The sequence below is a fragment of the Plecotus auritus genome (genome assembly GCF_963455305.1).
Source record: "Plecotus auritus genome assembly, chromosome: 5".
Classification (NCBI taxonomy): Eukaryota; Metazoa; Chordata; class Mammalia; order Chiroptera; family Vespertilionidae; genus Plecotus; species Plecotus auritus.
Window position 1 is genome coordinate 3,005,964 of NC_137776.1, and position 17,448 is coordinate 3,023,411.

At 50.2% G+C, this 17,448-nt stretch overlaps 1 protein-coding gene across 5 annotated transcripts; it reads right to left on the bottom strand.

Moving 5' to 3' along the window:
* Nucleotides 1–1,008: 1,008 nt before the first annotated feature.
* OSGEPL1 (O-sialoglycoprotein endopeptidase like 1) lies at nt 1,009–14,505 on the bottom strand. 5 transcript variants are annotated; one of them, XM_080671162.1, is made up of 8 exons: nt 14,428–14,505; nt 12,483–12,723; nt 7,379–7,766; nt 4,965–5,169; nt 4,090–4,238; nt 3,143–3,273; nt 2,966–3,037; nt 1,009–1,273 (listed from the first exon to the last, which is right to left on the bottom strand). In XM_080671162.1, the coding sequence occupies exons 2-8, from the start codon at nt 12,701–12,703 to the stop codon at nt 1,195–1,197; spliced, it is 1,245 nt and encodes a 414-aa protein (XP_080527288.1). In that variant the 5' UTR covers nt 12,704–12,723; nt 14,428–14,505; the 3' UTR covers nt 1,009–1,194. The 5 variants fall into 5 exon arrangements, 2 of the variants coding, with proteins under 2 accessions (XP_080527288.1, XP_080527287.1); XR_013960742.1 differs by having other exon boundaries at nt 1,010–1,273; nt 3,122–3,273; XR_013960743.1 differs by having other exon boundaries at nt 1,010–1,273; nt 3,143–3,341.
* Between the last annotated feature and the right edge of the window lie 2,943 nt (nt 14,506–17,448).

Consider the following 17,448-nt stretch of genomic DNA (forward strand, 5'->3'; position numbering starts at 1 on the left):
CTGTGTTGTTTTCAAGGCCAGCAGCGAGATAACCACTAAGTGCACATAGGGCTGGCTCTTTAATAAAAAGGGAAGTTCTGCTTGTAGCCTTGCTTAGAATTTGAATTCATTTTCTCTAAGCCCACCGGTGCAGCCCACCGGTGAATAAAGTGTGACTCCCCCGGCCTGTGCTCTCGGACCGCGGGACCTCACCCGAGAGCTTTCAATAAACGCGATTTTTCGCTTTTACCCTGCTTGTCTTGGTCAACTTATTGGCTGCGGTCAGATTAAGTCTTACATCTCTGATTAAACCTTACAGACATAACCTAAGTCTCTCCAAGGACACGAACAGTCCACAGCAATGTCCTTACAGTTAAAGTCACTCTAACCCAGGCAGGGAAAGGGGCCAACTGTTCTGACATCTGCAGTTCCAAGTACCAGATCCAGGGAAATCATCCCCAAAAACAAAACCCTTTCGTCATGTATGTCTACCCTTAACAGACATTCTGCTCGCCAAAGTTACCTTTCGTCTTGACTTAGAATTCTGTGATTGACACGATTTTGGCCTGGCTCCCTTTCTAAAACTCTCCTCTATTTGGAAAAGTCAGGCTAATGCTTCAGCAAAAGCCCCCACGCCCTGCTCCCCTAAAAAAGCTCCCCCTACTCTGATATGAGAAAAGGGGGAAGACCCAGGCCTGCATAACACGGGCCAGAACTCAGCAGAGTCACCGCCTTTCTCCCTGTAGGGCTGGTTCTCTGTCTGCCAGCATCAGTGCATCCTTCCCCCCAGGCGTTTTACTGTGGTTTTTTATTTAAAAACACATATTCTCTTATAAGACAATAACACTGCTATCGTCTCTCAAAAGAGCAGGTGCTAAACATCAGACGCAAGAGAAGGAATAACAAAAGAAAGTCTTGATGCGCAATATTATGTATCTCCTACAATTTGATACCCAAAAAATCAAAACTGAAATGTTGAAATATTACCTTTAGGGATTTTTTGAAAAGCAAAAATCAAACCTTCATTTTTAAAAAAATATTTTTTTATTGATTTCAGAGAGGAAGGGAGATAGAGACATCAATGATCGGCTGTCTCCTGCACACTCCCTACTGGGGATCAAGCTCACAACCCGGGCATGTGCCCTGACCAGGAATCGAACCATGGCCTTCTGGTTCATAGGTCGACCCCCAACCACTGAGCCATGCCGGCCGGGCTCAAATCTTCATTTTTAATTGTGGAACTTTTATGGCGGCTTCTTCAACTTCTTTGGATATATCCACTCCCAGAGGACATCTGCATCAGAAATCAGACAAATCACATTACTGCAAACATTGGCTTCCTCATCTATCGCTAGTTCTATAGACTGTTTGCTTAGAATTCTAACAACATACATATCTAATTTGTAATTAATCCCATGTGGCGATAGTTCTTAAATAAATACAAATACAATAGGATCTCAAACCAGAATAAAGGGTGAAGAAAGGCCAGTTCCATTAATAAGAAATCTAAATTTGGAGACTTTTTAAAACCATTTTGAGGTATATTTGACATTTGTAAAAAGCTACACATATTTAATATACACCGAGTGGCCAGATTATTATGATCTCTGAATGCGTAATAATCTGGCCACTCATTGTATATCCTATATAATAAAAGGCTAATATGCAAATTGTCCCCTCGACCAGGAATTCGACCAGCAGGCAGGCCGGCCAACCGCCCATGACCCCTCCCCCTGGCCAGGCTGGCCAGACCCCACCCATGCATGAATTCATGCAACAGGCTATTATGCGTTCAGAGATCATAATAATCTGGCCACTCAGTGTATACAACTCAATGACTTTGGGGATTGAGCTGTTTTGAAAGAAATAATTCTACATCTCTCAAATACTGTAAATAAATAAAGACCTAAAATGAGGTAGAAAAATAACAAAAAAAGTCTTGTAATTCTTTATAAAGCTAAGAAGGCGAACAGTTCACTATACAGCTGAAGGCAAACTGCACCCCTTCCTCCGTTAGCCATTCCCCAGGTGCCCACTGCTGCTTCCCTGAGGCGTCACCACCTGGCTGGCCCCTTGTCCCCCTTCCTCGGTGGCTGCTGGCAGGAGAGGTCTTAGATCCTGCCCTCTTTCTTTGTTCTTCCTTTGTTCATCGTTTTGGCTTCTGGTTTCTGCTATTTCACTATGTTACCTGACCCGGGAAAAGCCACCGTCTCCAGCCGCCACCCTGCCCCAAGGAGACATCACCGCATCAGACGACGAATTCCACCGAAGGCTGGGCCATCCACACGGAACGGGGGGGGGGGGGGGGGGGTGTTCTGCCGCCACCAGCTAACTCTGCTCACTTATAGTCAGCCCTAGGAGCCTGGTTCATGCAGCGACAGTTACGGACGCCAAGGCGGAGAAGTTTTAAAGCGTCAGATGGAACAATGCAGACACAGAACTGTTCGGTCAGGAAACGTAACCACCCTTGACTGCTTTTCCGAGTCCGGGATGAACTTAGCCCGGAACGTGATAACCGATGGAGACACCGTGCTCCTCGGAGGAGCTCTGATCCGGGAGACAGAGGGAGGCTCGCAGGGAGCAGCAGCTGCCTGGGCCGTGTCTCAGCGGCGCGGAGGAGAGCATCCTCGCAGCCCAGTCTCCACCAGGAAGCTTCCTGCACACTCCCTTCCGTTTCCCAGCACCCTCGCTGGTTCTGAGATGGATCTGGCATTGCAAGAGGCAGGCCAGGGACAGGGTTTTCACTCTGTTTCCGAACGAAGGAATCCATCACCCTTACCCGTCACCTGTTTCTAACCTGTGATTTGTCAGATTCTTTATCGTCTGAAATTGTAGCGAACGTATTTCTTATAAGGTATCTACCTGATAGGTTCCTGAAAGAAATGAGTGTAACCAGAATATCAACGAGAACCTCATATATAAAAGCAAACTCCCGGTTTGACTTTTGTGATGCGACCTGCGTAAAGACAGCAATGGTGCTACCCACCTGGGTTCGTAGCGGACGCCTTCTGTGTCGTACAAAACGCCCACGCCGGCACGCAGTCTTTCAATCCCGTTCCTAAGCAAGGATCATTCCAGAAAGTGAACAGCCCGGAGTTAAAGGGAGAAGGTGGAGCATGGCGAACGGGCAGTGCACACTGACCTAGTTCCGAGGAAGGCTTACCACGCGATCATCACGCCATTGTCCGTGCACAGTCTCGGGGGAGGACACAGCAATGCGCACTGAGTGGCATCTGTTACAAGTTCCAGAGCTTTTCGGATGTAGAAGTTGCTGGCAACTCCCCCAGACACAACCTGAAGGAGTCGAGAAGACCACAGGAACGGGTGTCACACACGGATATGAGCCAGGCTGGGAGCTGACCCTGGGAAAACAGCAGCGTCAGACAACGAAAACATCACGTTCTGGCAGAGGGATGATGGGCAAGTGATGTATTTGCATAATAAAAAATTGGAGAAGAGAAATACCACAAAACATTTCACTATCAGCATATAATCACTCCTATCCTATTTTTGTGTTATTTTCCTGACCTTTTTCTAAGGACAGTCATAGTACAATACCTTCGACCCTGGAGTTTTTACTTGTAAGCACTTTTTTCCTTAAATCCTTTAAAAACGATTACCTTTGATATTCCATTCTGTGCGTCTACCACCACCTACATATTGTCTCACTTCCTAATTTTCAGAAGAATGCACTTTAAGACACAGTTACCCGACACGTTTACCAAGGCTGTAAACACACGGGCGTTTCATCAAAGGAACCCAAGCTTTAAGGAAATCAGCCTGTTTCTGTGAAAATCATGCCACCAGCCCCTGCCCTTCCTCCTCATCACAGACCCTTTGAAATGCACGAGCTGAGCGGCCTGGGACTTCCTGGCCACGGGGCTGTGACCACATCCCCCACGGCTGCCTCTGCTACCAGGAAGGGTACCAGGAAGGGATGTGGGTCTTCCCTCCGCGGGTGGCGCTGAGCCCTTCCCTCCGGGCACAAGCACAGGCAGCTGAGCCCTCGGAGAACACCTCAGCGTGGAGGGCACCACCACTCCAGGGCGAGGGGCTCCCCAGGGTGAAGGGCTCCCCAGGGCGAGGGGCTCCCCAGGGTGAAGGGCTCACCAGGGTGGCGTTGCTCGGGGGCAGCAGGCCTCTCTGCTGGCAGAAGAGGAGGGCGCGGTGCGTGCGCTTGGCGAGGTGGCAGGCGGTGGCGTGCTGCGCGGCGGCCGCGATGTCGGGGGCCGAGGACAGGACCTGCCCCGGCTCCAGGCCTGCAGACAGAGCACAGGCTGGGATCACTCCCCTGCCCATATTTTGTTACTTTTTTTGTTAACTCTCACCCCAGGAGATTTTCCCATTCATTTCCAGAGAGAGTGGAAGGGAGGGGGAGACAGAGAGAAACATCGATTGGCTGCCTCCTTCACGAGCCCTGACCAGGGCCTGGGCCCCTGCAACCGAGGTACATACCCTTGACCGGAATCGAACCCAGACCCTTCGGCCCGCAGGCCGAAGCTCTATCCACGGGGCCAAGCCGGCTAGGGCTGTCCGCTTTAATTTATTAGAAATATACCTTCCTCTTTTTCCTTTCTGGTTACTATCTTGTCGATGGCTTTAATTTATTAGAAATATACCTTCCTCTTTTTCCTTTCTGGTTGCTATCTTATCGATGGCTTTAATTTATTAGAAATATACCTTCCTCTTTTTCCTTTCTGGTTACTATCTTATCGATGGCTTTAATTTATCAGAAATATACCTTCCTCTTTTTCCTTTCTGGTTACTATCTTGTCGATGGCTTTAATTTATCAGAAATATACCTTCCTCTTTTTCCTTTCTGGTTACTATCTTATCGATGGCTTTAATTTATCAGAAATATACCTTCCTCTTTTTCCTTTCTGGTTACTATCTTATCGATGGCTTTAATTTATCAGAAATATACCTTCCTCTTTTTCCTTTCTGGTTACTATCTTATCGATGGCTTTAATTTATCAGAAATATACCTTCCTCTTTTTCCTTTCTGGTTACTATCTTATCGATGGCATGTTGAAGTCCAGTGAAAGAAAAATCACAGTTCTTGGCACGATGCATGGGCGGTGTGAGGTCAAACTGCAGTCTATTTCCCTGTTTCGCCAAGTGCTCGACGGCCTGCCCGCCACTCATGGCGGCACACTCCGGGTGTTTCACCAAAGACAGTCTTCTGGCCACCTGTCAGAAACACACAAAGCGTCTCCCAATGAGGCAGAAAAGTGCACGTTTTGAAACCAAGGCGCAAAGGAAATGAAACACACACCAAACCGCGACGAAGCAGACATGCTCTGCTTTTACGAGTACGGGCGACAGCTGGTCAGCGAGACGGCCAGGCCAGCCTTCCTGACCAGCGGACCCACGGCGGCCAGGCACGGCCTCCCGCCCTCTGCTGCTCTGCCCCGGGGGGCGGGGAACAGGCTGGAAGGTAAGAATGGCCGCTTCTTCCACAAGAATCGGCCCTACTTCTTCCAGTCGTGCCAGCGGCTGGCAGCAGGATTTCTGCAGGATTCTACCTCAAAGGAAGAAGCAATCGGCTTGGTGGCAGTGCTGGCAATGGTGACATTTAACCACAGAACTTTGTGCGTCGTTAATGTCCTTATTTTTCTATATCCTCCTGTTTCACATTTGACACTTCACAAAATACCTCCTTTCACATGTACAGTAGGTCCTCGGGTTCCGTCGGAGGTCCGTTCCTACGGGCGATGTAACGCTAACGCGATTTCCGTAAGTCAGAACCCACCTACGTGAGCAACTACATCACTCACGTGGGGCAGACACCGCAGTAATGAAGTGACACAGTAAAAAAAATTTAAAAGAAAAGATAACAATTCCTGACCTTTACTTGTGGTAAATACAGTAAATAATAAAATACATAAAGCACATATGTACATCCGTCGACAGAACTTTTTTTTCCCCTATAAATAAACTAGAGGCCCGGTGCACAAAATTCATGCACATGGGGGAGGGTCCCTCGGCCCGGCCTGTGCCCTCTGGCAGTCCAGGAGCCCTCGGGGGATATTCGACTGACGGCAGTTGGGCATCCTTAGCGCTGCCATGGAGGTGGGAGAGACTCCCGCCACCGTGGCTGTGCTCACCAGCCGTGAGCAGGGCTTCTGGCTGAGCTGAGCTCTCCCTGTGGGAGTACACTGACCACCAGGGGGCAGCTCCTGTGTTGAGCATCTGCCCCCTGGTGGTCAGTGTGTGTCATAGCAACCGGTCGTTCTGCCATTCAGTCTATTTGCATACTAGCCTTCTATAATATAGGATGGGAAATGGTGATGTAACCATAAAACGACGTACGTGGAGTCCAACGTAACCCGAGGACTGCCTGTCTCATCCAATTTGATGAAAAACATAACTGCAGACAACGAGGTACCACCTCACACCTGTCAGAATGGCTATCATCAACAAACCAACAAACGAAAAGTGCTGGCGAGGATGCGGAGAAAAAGGAACCCTCGTGCACTGCTGGTGGGGATGCAGACTGGTGCAGCCACTGTGGAGACCAGTATGGAGTTTCCTCAAAAAACTAAAAATGGAACTCCCATTTGACCCAGTGGTCCCACTTCTAGGAATATATCCCAAGAAAACAGAAACACCATTCAGAAAGAATATATGCACCCTATGTTCATAGCGGCACAATTCACCAGAGCTAAGATTTGGAAACAGCCTAAGTGCCCATCAGCAGATGAGTGGATTAGAAAACTGTGGTACATCTACACAATGGAATACTACACTCTGTAAAAAGGAAGGAACGCCTACTATTTGCAACAGCATGGATGGACCTGGAGAGCATTATGCTAAGTGAAATAAGTCATTTGGAGAAAGATAAATATCACATGATCTCACTCATTTGTGGATTATAATGAACAACATAAACTGATGAACAAAAACAGATCCAGAGACAGGGAAGCATTGATCAGACCATCAAACCTCAGAGGGAAGGTAGGGGAGGGTGGGGGAAAGGGAGAGAGATCAACCAAAGGACTTGTAAGCATGCATATAAGCATAACCAATGGACACAGACAACAGGGGGGTGAGGGCATGCGTGGGGGGATGGGGGTGGCTGGGGAGAGGTCAATGGGGGGAAAAGGAGACATATGTAATACATTAAGCAATGAAGAATTAAAAAAACAAAAAACATAACTGCATTTGCTAAGTATGTGAGCCTTTATGGGCTGAGGTAACCCTCCTACATTTTATTTGAAATGGGGCAGAAAGCATCTTTTGTAAACTACTTTTTCTTTTTCTTACCCCACACATGTTTTTTCAGTCTAACGGGATATCATTCAGGAATATTTAGATGAATGGTACTAGTGCAGCTATCACTACTTAACTGAAAACGACACCTTAACAAAAAATAACGTAGAAATTAATTCTGGGTTACCTTGTCAAGCATGTCACCCGGCGCTATGTCCAAAGACTTTCCAAGAAGCAGAAAATCTGAGACTCCTCGAACCAAAGCCAACAGACAGTGGCCTCCAGAAATCAAGAGAACTAAAAAAGGAAAGTCCACTTTATTTGTCAGCCTAATAGTAAGTGCATGAGCTTCCATGTGATGGATGGGAATAAAGGGCTTTTTCAACTGGTCGACCAGCTGCAGGCTGAACGCCAGGCCCACGCCCAGGCTCAGAGCGAGGCCGGGCATGGTGGTGGTCGCGACGGCGGAGAGTTCGCTCGGGGGGACTTGACTGGCAGAGAGCGCCTCTTGCACTATTCGCTGGATATTTTCTCTGTGAAGCTGCTGAGCAACCGGAGGAATGATGCCACCTGTTCTGAAAGAGATTTTTAAAAAAGCTTTTCATAATGTTAAGATTGTAAAAACAGGGGAAGAAAAATTATAGATGAGAGCTGAAGGCATGTTTTCAAGTTAATCGTTATGTAGCTAAACACGTTAGTCACATGTTTTCAAACGTGTCTCACAATGCAGCTGCTGGAACCCAACGTGCGGGGACTCGGGGTGGGACGTCTCTGCACCCAATTTGTCTGTCGCTGAAGGAAATCGCCACAATAATCTCGAGAAGCATTCCAAGGAGGACGTCTTGAGCAAGGAAAGGGCAAGGTGAGACTGGACTTTGGAAAAACTGATCTCTCTGCAGGTAGGAGGGTTTTAAAAGGTTGTTTTTTTGTTTTTTTGTTTTTTATTGATTTTTTACAGAGAGGAAGGGAGAGGGATAGAGAGCTAGAAACATCAGCTGCCTCCTGCACACCCCCCACTGGGGATGTGCCCGCAACTAAGGTACATGCCCTTGACCAGAATCGAACCCGGGACCCTTCAGTCTGCAGGCCGACGCTCTATCCACGGAGCCACACCGGTTTCGGCTAAAAGGTTTTTAAAGTTACTGCAAAAGGCGAAGGTGATTACACCTGAAACTGGGTGACTGTGGGAATGGAAAGAAAGGGACAGAGCGCCTGGGACACTGTAATCACGACGCGGGCGGAAGGGGAGGGAGGCCAAGGCATCAGAGGTGGGTCAGAGCGTGCGCTGGAGCGACCGGGAGAAGAGAGGTACTGACGGAAACATGAAGCCAGTTCAGGGACGGAGATGAGGTTATTTTGGGCACTGCACTGGCAGTCACCGCAGGACAGTCGGCAGCCTGCACTCTGGAATGAAGTGGGGATTTTGGTTTTGGGTCCACGCGGGACAAGCAGTGGATGAGCACTCCGAATGCCAAGAGGAAAGAGGGAGGAGGTAGAGTTGCCAGCAAAAAGCGTGCCAGCGTGCGGCAGAGAAGCACAGCCGTCGAATACAAGATCGGCAACATGCGCCGCAAATCTCAAAAAAACACCACGTTTAAATATTTGATGCTGAAGACCTGCTAGGTATATAAACGAAAATAAAAATCCTGCCCTAGCTGGTGGATCGGTGGACAGAGCGTCAGCCTGCGGACTGAAGGGTCCCGGGTTCAGTTTCGGTCAGGGGCACATGCCAGTGTTGTAGGCTCGATCCCCAGGTAGGGGCGTGCAGGAGGCAGCCGGATGAATGATTCCCTGTCATCATGGATGTTTCCATCTCTGTCTCCCTCTCCCTTCCTCTCTGAAATCAATAAAAATAAAATAAATGAAAATCCTCAGCAGGAGCGGGCAATGACTATTTATTTAATAGTCGACCCTTGACCAGTGCAGGGCTCAGGGGTGCCAGCCCCCGGGCCGTCGAAAAGCCATGGATAACTTGGACTTGTCCAACACCTGACTACTAAAGCCGGCCGCTGACCGGCAGCCTTCCCGATAGCACGGGCCGTTAACTAGCACACATTGGGTGTATGTATTACATACTGTGTCCTTACAATAAAGTAAGCTAGAGAGATGAAATCGCTATTAAGAAAATCCTGCGGGAGAGAAACTGCACTTAGTACTGTACTGCCGTCGTTGATACCGTAAGTCAGGGGTCCTCAAACTTTTTAAACAGGGGGCCAGTTCACTGTCCCTCAGACCGTGGGAGGGCCGGACTATAGTTTAAAAAAAAACTATGAACAAATTCCTATGCGCACTGCGGGCCTGGGACGCGTCGGCTGCTAAGCAGGACAGGCGGCGGCCCCCGGCGGGCCGGATCCATGTCCACGGCGGGCCGCCTGTGGCCTGCGGGCCGTAGTTTGAGGACACCTGATAAGTTCATATTGTCTGTTTACAAGACGAGCTGCCTTATCAGTACCCACATCAATCTTGTCTGACATGAAACAGAACATTGTCGATGGCTACGTGTCACTAACACTGGGCATCCACATACTACACCAGGGGTGGGCAAACTTTTTGACTCGAGGGCCACAATGGGTTCTTAAACTGGACCAGAGGGCCAGAACAAAACATGGATGGAGTGTTTGTGTGAACTAATATAAATTCAAAGTAAAGGAGCGGAGGGGAGAGCAAGAGAACCAGATAGAACAGCCGGATCCGGCCCGCGGGCCGTAGTTTGCCCATGGCTGTTCTAGACACACGACACGGACGGTATTTCAGATGAAGTGCCAGGCTTTCACACCTGCTGGCACCGCAGCAGCAGCGGCCTCACAAACTTCCTTTTTCTTCACGAAGGCCCTGCCCCTGGATTCCTTGCCCTCGGATTGGCGGGCACACCTCGATCTAGACCAAGCACGCCAGCTTTTTACTGTCGGGCCACGACTTCCCTCTGCTCCTCACTAGCGGCACTTCGTATGGGTCCCAGGGCGTCATCCAAGGTGTGTGGTGCTGCAGGGGACCCGATGGAAACTACGTGGGAACCCCAAGAGGTCAGCATTATGGGGGCACACGGTTTCCCGGAGATGAGCTGCTTTCGGAGAGGTGATCAGACCCCGCAGCCTTTGAAGGGGATGCTCGCAGCACCAGAGCTCACTGCAAGAGCGACAGGGAGCCGCTACGAAACTATGGCGGCGGTACCGCACGCACGACCGTGAATTCTCCGCCTTTATGACGCAGGGGTCCTCAAACTACGGCCCGCGGGCCACAGGCGGCCCGCCGAGGACATGGATCCAGCCCGCCGGGGGCCGCTGCCTGTCCTGCTTAGCAGCCGACGCGTCCCGGGCCCGCAGTGCGCATAGGAATTTGTTCATCGTTTTTTTTTTTAAACTATAGTCCGGCCCTCCCACGGTCTGAGGGACAGGGACCTGGCCCCCTGTTTAAAAAGTTTGAGGACCCCTGAGAGTGCCTCATCTTTCCGTTTGTTTCCATTTCTCTCAACTGCAAATGGCGCCAGGTGCAGTCTGTCAGTACGTGCATATGTTCTGACAAATCTGAACTTTCTATAACAGATTTGTATATATTGTAAGGTAGTCGGTGATGAAACAGACTAGTATCTACATACACCAGTATTTCATACGTTCACGACATGACCTTTCCTTATTTTGTAAATATTCTCAGCTGTGTGACTCGGTGGCAGAGAAGAAGCACAGCCGTCGAATACAAGGTTGGCAGTGCGTGTTGCCGATGTTGTATTCGACGGCTGTGCTTCCCCGCCACGAGCTTTTTCCAATTGTTATGAATCTCCAAAAAAAGTTCCAATATACTTACCGAAAAAAATCTACGCGTAAGTGGACCTATGCCGTTCAAACCCGCGTTGTCCAAGGGTCAATGCGTATCATGCCTTGGAGGTTAGGTCAAGCTTCCTGAAAGCAAGGACTTCCTAGTGCTTCCCTGTCCCTTTTACGTATCATGTCCGCGTGAGAGGCCTGTCATTACTTCTAATCGTAATATTCTACGTTATTCCTATTATACTTCCCCAATCCTGTAAGGCAGTTATCTCTCCCATGTTATGGGTGTGGAAACAGAGAGGATAAAGAACTTGCCTAAAGTCAGCCAATGCCAAATGCCTCATTCATGATTCAAATACAGGTCTGCGATCTCAAAATATCAACCTTTTTCCCTGCTCAGATGCTGTTAAATGAATGACTTCAGGTGTTTTTGGTCTGTACAGTACTTCCACACCTTGTGAATTAACTACTAATTTTAAAAATCTGGAGCTATTACAGTAACATTTCCCTGAGGAGTCGGATCCCACAACACAGGGTTTCTAGCCCTGCATGGCAGTGACTGGCTGGGGCCGGGTGGTGACCCCCTGTAGCTATGTTCCACTTCCTATCCAGCCCCCTCATTGCTGTACCCTGCCTGGCGAGAACATCCGGGTCTACAGACCCTGCACCCCGCCGTGCTTTAATACACTAGCATGTTGTTATCATGGTACCCGCATGAGAAGTGTCTCTGAACAGGAACAGGGTTTGTTCTCTCCAGTGATTAACACAGGCCAGAAGTCAGGTCGGGCTCTCCTCGGCCTTCAGGGGAGAACGTGAAACATACAGGTGGACAAACGAGGGGAAATCATGGATAAATATCGGAGTTGGGAACAAACTCGGTGTCTTTTTGGCAATGGGATGAGGTAGGGTTCCAACCTTACTGGGGAGAGCCTTGAAGGCCAGGCTGAGTGGGGGGTAGGGGGGGAAGGCTGTCTAACAACAGCAGTTCTTAGACGCTTTTGTACAAGAGAAGCAATTAGCTCCTAAAATTTAACTTTTATACAAGACTAGAGGCCCAGTGCACGAATTCGTGCACGGGTGGGTCCCTCGGCCTGACCAGCAATCAGGGCCGATTGGGGCCATGGGAGGTTGGCTGTCTGGGGGGAGGGGCCGAGGGAGGTTGGCCGGATTGGGGGAGGGGCTGAGGGAGGTTGGCCGGATAGGAGGAGGGGCTGAGGGAGGTTGGCCGGATGGGGGGAGGGGCCGAGGGAGGTTGGCTGTCTGGGGGGAGGGGCCGAGGGAGGTTGGCCGGATGGGGGGAGGGGCTGAGGGAGGTTGGCTGTCTGGGGGGAGGGGCCGAGGGAGGTTGGCTGTGGGAGCACACTGACCACCAGGGGACAGCTCCTGCATTGAGCGTCATAGCAACCAGTCGACCCCTCGTTCAGTCATTCGGTTGCTTAGGCTTTTATACATATAGAGAAACAGAAAAGAACTATTTTATTTTACATTTTCCAAAAGAAGTGGAAAACTACCAAGATAGTGTCTACTTACTTTAAGTGGACTTCAGTTTGGGAATGTATTGCTTCTCCCAAAACATGTCCAGTTTCATCCACCACAGCAGCTGCCGTGTCGTCACAACTGGTCTCAATTCCCAGCACCACTTTGTGAGGAGATACTTTCCCAGGATGGAAATGGAAACTTCTTAAATACTCATAAATTTTCCTTCTGGATGGTTTAGGAAAAACTCCTGCTGTCCTATTCAATATTAGCATACTTGCTCTATTGGTAATTCCTGGAAAAGAATGAAAGAAACAAACTAAGTATTATTCGGAATTGTCATCAGCCACTCGACCATTCAGTTAAGCAAAATTCTGAAAGCTCGGTTTATTTTTTAATGTGTAGTTTTATAAAATTGTAGGAAAGTCTTATAAAAGTCAGCAAAAAAAATTTAAAGCTGTAGCAACTTGTTATGTAATTTATATACTACAATATAAATAACAGTGTGAATGAATGTAATACTCTTTAAGGGGAAAATAGGGAAGTCAGATGTAACTTTTTTTGGATTACTGTTGCCCTCATGCTGTTCTTACCAAACCCCTCTTTATTCTTTACAAAACAGCTAATATTACGGTATAACCGTTGCATGGAATAGTCCTCCGGAAAGTGCTATTTATTTCTTTGACCGCTAACATTAAGACAAAATGTGTTTGTTTTTTTAAAAAAATCAAACGATAAAGGCAAAATGGATCAGTCAAAATAAATGCATCCTATTTCCTGGAAACATCTTTCAAAATAAAATTTAATCATTTCCAAAAACAGCAGACACACAAAAAAGCTTTAGTCACCTAGTTGACAAACAAGTGTTCCCATAGCCGTCACCTTACACGAACCACATCTCCACTAAAGAGACTGCAACCTCCTATTTTACCCATTAGTGACAACTTTTCGAATTAAATTTACCTTTCTGCCAGAGGTTCATCCTAACAGGGATGTCCCCAAATCCTATTTTTCCCAACATAGCAGCAGTCGGTCACTAACGCTCCCGACGCTGCCACTCTGCCAAGGATCCAGTTTCCTGGTCCCGAATCACCTAAAACTTTCTGGGTGTTGCCCTGGATGGTTTGCTCAGTGGATAGAGCACCGCCTGGGGGACTGAAGGGTCCCGGGTTCGATTCTGGTCCAGGGCACCTCCCTCAGCTGCAGGCTGGATCCCTGGTCCCAGTCTGGGCGGGGGCAGGAGGCAACCAATCCATGCGTGATGTTTCTCTCTGTCTCTCCCTCTCTCTATCACCATCTCTAAAAGTCAACGGGAAAATGCCCTCAGGTGAGGGTTAAGGAAACAAAAGCGACAAGACCTCAGGGTGTGTAAGGCCCTTTCCCCACCTCCCCAGCGGGACAGCACGGAAAAAAGGGCGAACAGATACTGCAACTTGCACTGTTCCACGGGGCAGAGGGCACCCAGGGGTCAGATGGGATCCACCTATTCACAGAGAACAGCGGTGGGGGTTCAGCCCCGACAGACACACCCCAAGGAACGCCGCAAGGACTCGGGGTTCCCAGAGCAATCAGATGTGCACCCCCCAAATGCAGGCCAGGCGGCTGGTGCGAGGTACTGCTCTTCGGGGCCCACGGGCTCCCCAGGGAAGCCGGGGCCTGGGCCAGCTGTCTGCAAGAAGGCAAGGGGCTGGGGCTCCCCCCCCACCCCCCGGCTCAGCGGCTGAGCGTGGGCCTGGGAACCAGGAGGTCACGGTCAGTTCCAGGTCAGGGCGCACGCCCGGGCTGCGGGCTGGCTTCCAACGGCGGGGCCGCAGGAGGCAGCGCACCCACGAGCCTCCCTCATCACTGATGTTGCCATCGCTCCCTGCCCCTCCCTCTCTGACGCCGACAGAAACACATCTTTAAAAGGCGAGGGACTCGGCCAGCTGCCCGCCGCAGGGGGCGAGGTCGTGGGTCTGGGACCGCGCGCAGAAGCAACCGGGAGGAGCGAGCCACTCACCCGCTCCCGGGAGCGCGGGGCAGCGGGCGCCCGTCGGCTTCCCTCCCAGCGATGGGCGCTCCGCCTTCCCAGCGCCGGAAGCCCACCTCGGCGCCGGAAGTGACGTCATCGGGCCGGGCCGGCGGCCGGGAGGCGCCACAGCCCCGCGGAGACGCGCGCGGAAAGTCCGTCTGTGCCAGGGCCTGGGCGGCGGGGCTGCCCTGCCGGGTCCCCGGGTCCCCGGGTCCGGAGGCGGGCCGGGCCCCAGTGTCTGGCTGCGCCGCCCGGCTCCCAGGCTGTGAAAGGGGAACGTTTTGTGGTTTTGGCGGGACCTCGGACGCCCCTGTGGGGAAAGCCCTGGGGAGGGGGTTCGTCATTCCCTTTCCGAGGGACTGTCACCAAACCTAACGGTGCGGCCTGAGATACCCCATAGTCTGAGAGACGTGAGAATTGGGGCGCCGCAAGGACTCGGGGTTCCCAGAGGCCGGAAGCGTTTCCGCTCGGACAGCCTAAGCCGTTACTCCCACTTCTCCACTTGCAAAGGTGGGCGGGTTCGTTTCGCGGTAAAAAGAAAAGGGGGTTGTCTTAAAAATGCACTAACCTTTACAACGTTATACCCCACTTTTGGAATGCATTATGCACGGAACTTCAGCACAGCGGTCCTCATAGTCTTGTTCCTCCCCTCTTTTTTTTTTTTTTGCTTTTATTGCAATGTGAGCTCACTGCCATTTGTTGGAGTAGGTCTATCCCGAGAGGCTTCCTCCCTGCTAGACTCTGGGGCTCCCTCAGCGAGCACCCTGCAGTGCAAGGCTGGCAGAGCTGGCCCCTGGCAGCGAGCACCCTGCGATGCAAGGCTGGCAGAGCTGGCCCCTGGCAGCGAGCACTCTGCGATGCAAGGCTGGCAGAGCTGGCCCCTGGCAGCGAGCACCCTGCGATGCAAGGCTGGCAGAGCTGGCACCTGGCAGCGAGCACCCTGCTCTTGGTTAGTAAAATGAATACTCCACAGGCCGGAAGTCATAGTCTCGTGACAGACACAGATATGTAAGTTCATAATTACCAGAATGTCATGTAAAGTTTTTTTTAGGTGAGACTTACGTTTTCAACTATTTTTATTGCTGTGTGGCAGTAGTCATAATGAACAACGAAGTGGCACTTAGCCTGTGCCAGGCCCTGTTGCAGATTAATTTACTTAACCCTCCCACCCACCCCGTGAGGGAGTGACCGTCTTCATTTACACCAAAGCACTGGTTCGTAGGATTTGGGTCACACAGCTGCCAAGTGCAGAGTTAGAAGTCAGGCCCTGGAGTCTGTTTTCTGGACTACCAGATAACTCGTATTTTCTCTGAGCTGCATTGTTGACCCGAAAGAGACCAAAAAATAAAAATAAAAAATTACCACCCAAAGACAGAGAAAAATGTCATCCTGACGGGCCATGGTAGGTCAGAGGTGAGAATTGGGGCGCCTGAACATCTGGCAGTTTTTCTCGCGGTGTGAATTGGGTCCAGCAGGTGTGCCCCATGCTCTCCTGTGCTGTCATTGGTAGTGTTGGTGTCATTGGTAGATTCCTCGTCTAGGCACTCGTGGCGGACGCTGAGTCTGAATGTTGCCTTATGTCAAACAGCAGAACTCTGGGACATTAGGAAGGAATTTTATTCTTCCTTGAGTGCATGTTAGAAACTTACACCCAATGCACATACTGTCGTTGGCAAGGAAAGGCACACTTCCTCCATGTTCTTGATTGCACGAGAGGAGAAGTTACTGGAGGAAAGGCGCGGGCACTCCCTGGATGGGCATCTAGGCTTCCATCAGATCACATCATATGGTTTGAGTGTCACGGGCATTCTCAACGAAAAATGGCCTAACCCAGTGGTCGGCAAACTCATTAGTCCAGTGGTCGGCAAACTGCGGCTCGTGAGCCGCGGTTTGCCGCTCTGTTGACTAATGAGTTTGCCGACCACTGCATTAGTCAACACAGCCAAATATCAACAGTACAACGATTGAAATTTCTTTTGAGAGCCAAATTTTTTAAACTTCTTCTAATGCCACTTCTTCAAAATAGACTCGCCCAGGCCATGGTATTTTGTGGAAGAGCCACACTCAAGGGGCCAAAGAGCCGCATGTGGCTCGCGAGCCACGGTTTGCCGACTGCTGGCCTAACCACTGAAACTTCAGCTTGAATTGAGAGTTCCAAATAAATCTAGATATGCTCATTTGTCTCTGCTGTTGTCCAACTTGCCATTTGTATGCTTTAGAGGAGAATCACGTGCAGGAGAATCTACAATCCTCATTCCCTAATTATGTCTTACTAAATTGGAATTTATCACATATTTTGGGGGTTCTTCCCTTTGGGCCAGAACTTTATTAGTTGCTAAGAGATAAACTCTCCATTCCCTATCTTCAAAGAACCAAGTCTAGTAACAGGCAGTTGCAATACAGCATTATGGAAAGTGTGCATTGAGAAAGTGCATTAAGGTGGTGTCGCTTCCACAGATGTATCCATAACCCAGCAGGCCTTGATATGATTGCTGGGTTTAACATCTGATTCTTATATAGCTTGAAATTGGTTTATGACTATGTGGTACTAGATCATTCAATTTGCTAATAAACTATGTAAAAACCATACTACTACTAGAGGCCCGGTGCACGAAACTCATGCATGCGGCGGGGGGCGTCCTTCAGCCCGGCCTGCGCCCTCTTGCAGTCCAGGAGCTCCGCAATTGATTGCCCCCCAGAGGGAGGCCCCGCCCACCACTGCTGGCCAGGTGGCCTGGGCCTCCCTCTGTGGGGTGATCGTGGGGTGATGGCGGGGCCCCCAGTCGCATCGCACCCGTCTTGGTGGCGGCAGTCAGTGCTGGGTCGCCGCGGCGCCCATGACCCAGGAGGGACCGAGAGGTCAGCAGTTCAGCCCGCTGGCCAGTCCCCGCCCACCCGAGCCTGCTGCGTGTGTAGACTGGCATTTGGTCGTCTGTTTGGTTGTTTTGGACATTATGGACCCTGGCTCTTTATATATTAGGCTATTAATTTATGAGGAATGCAGCAACG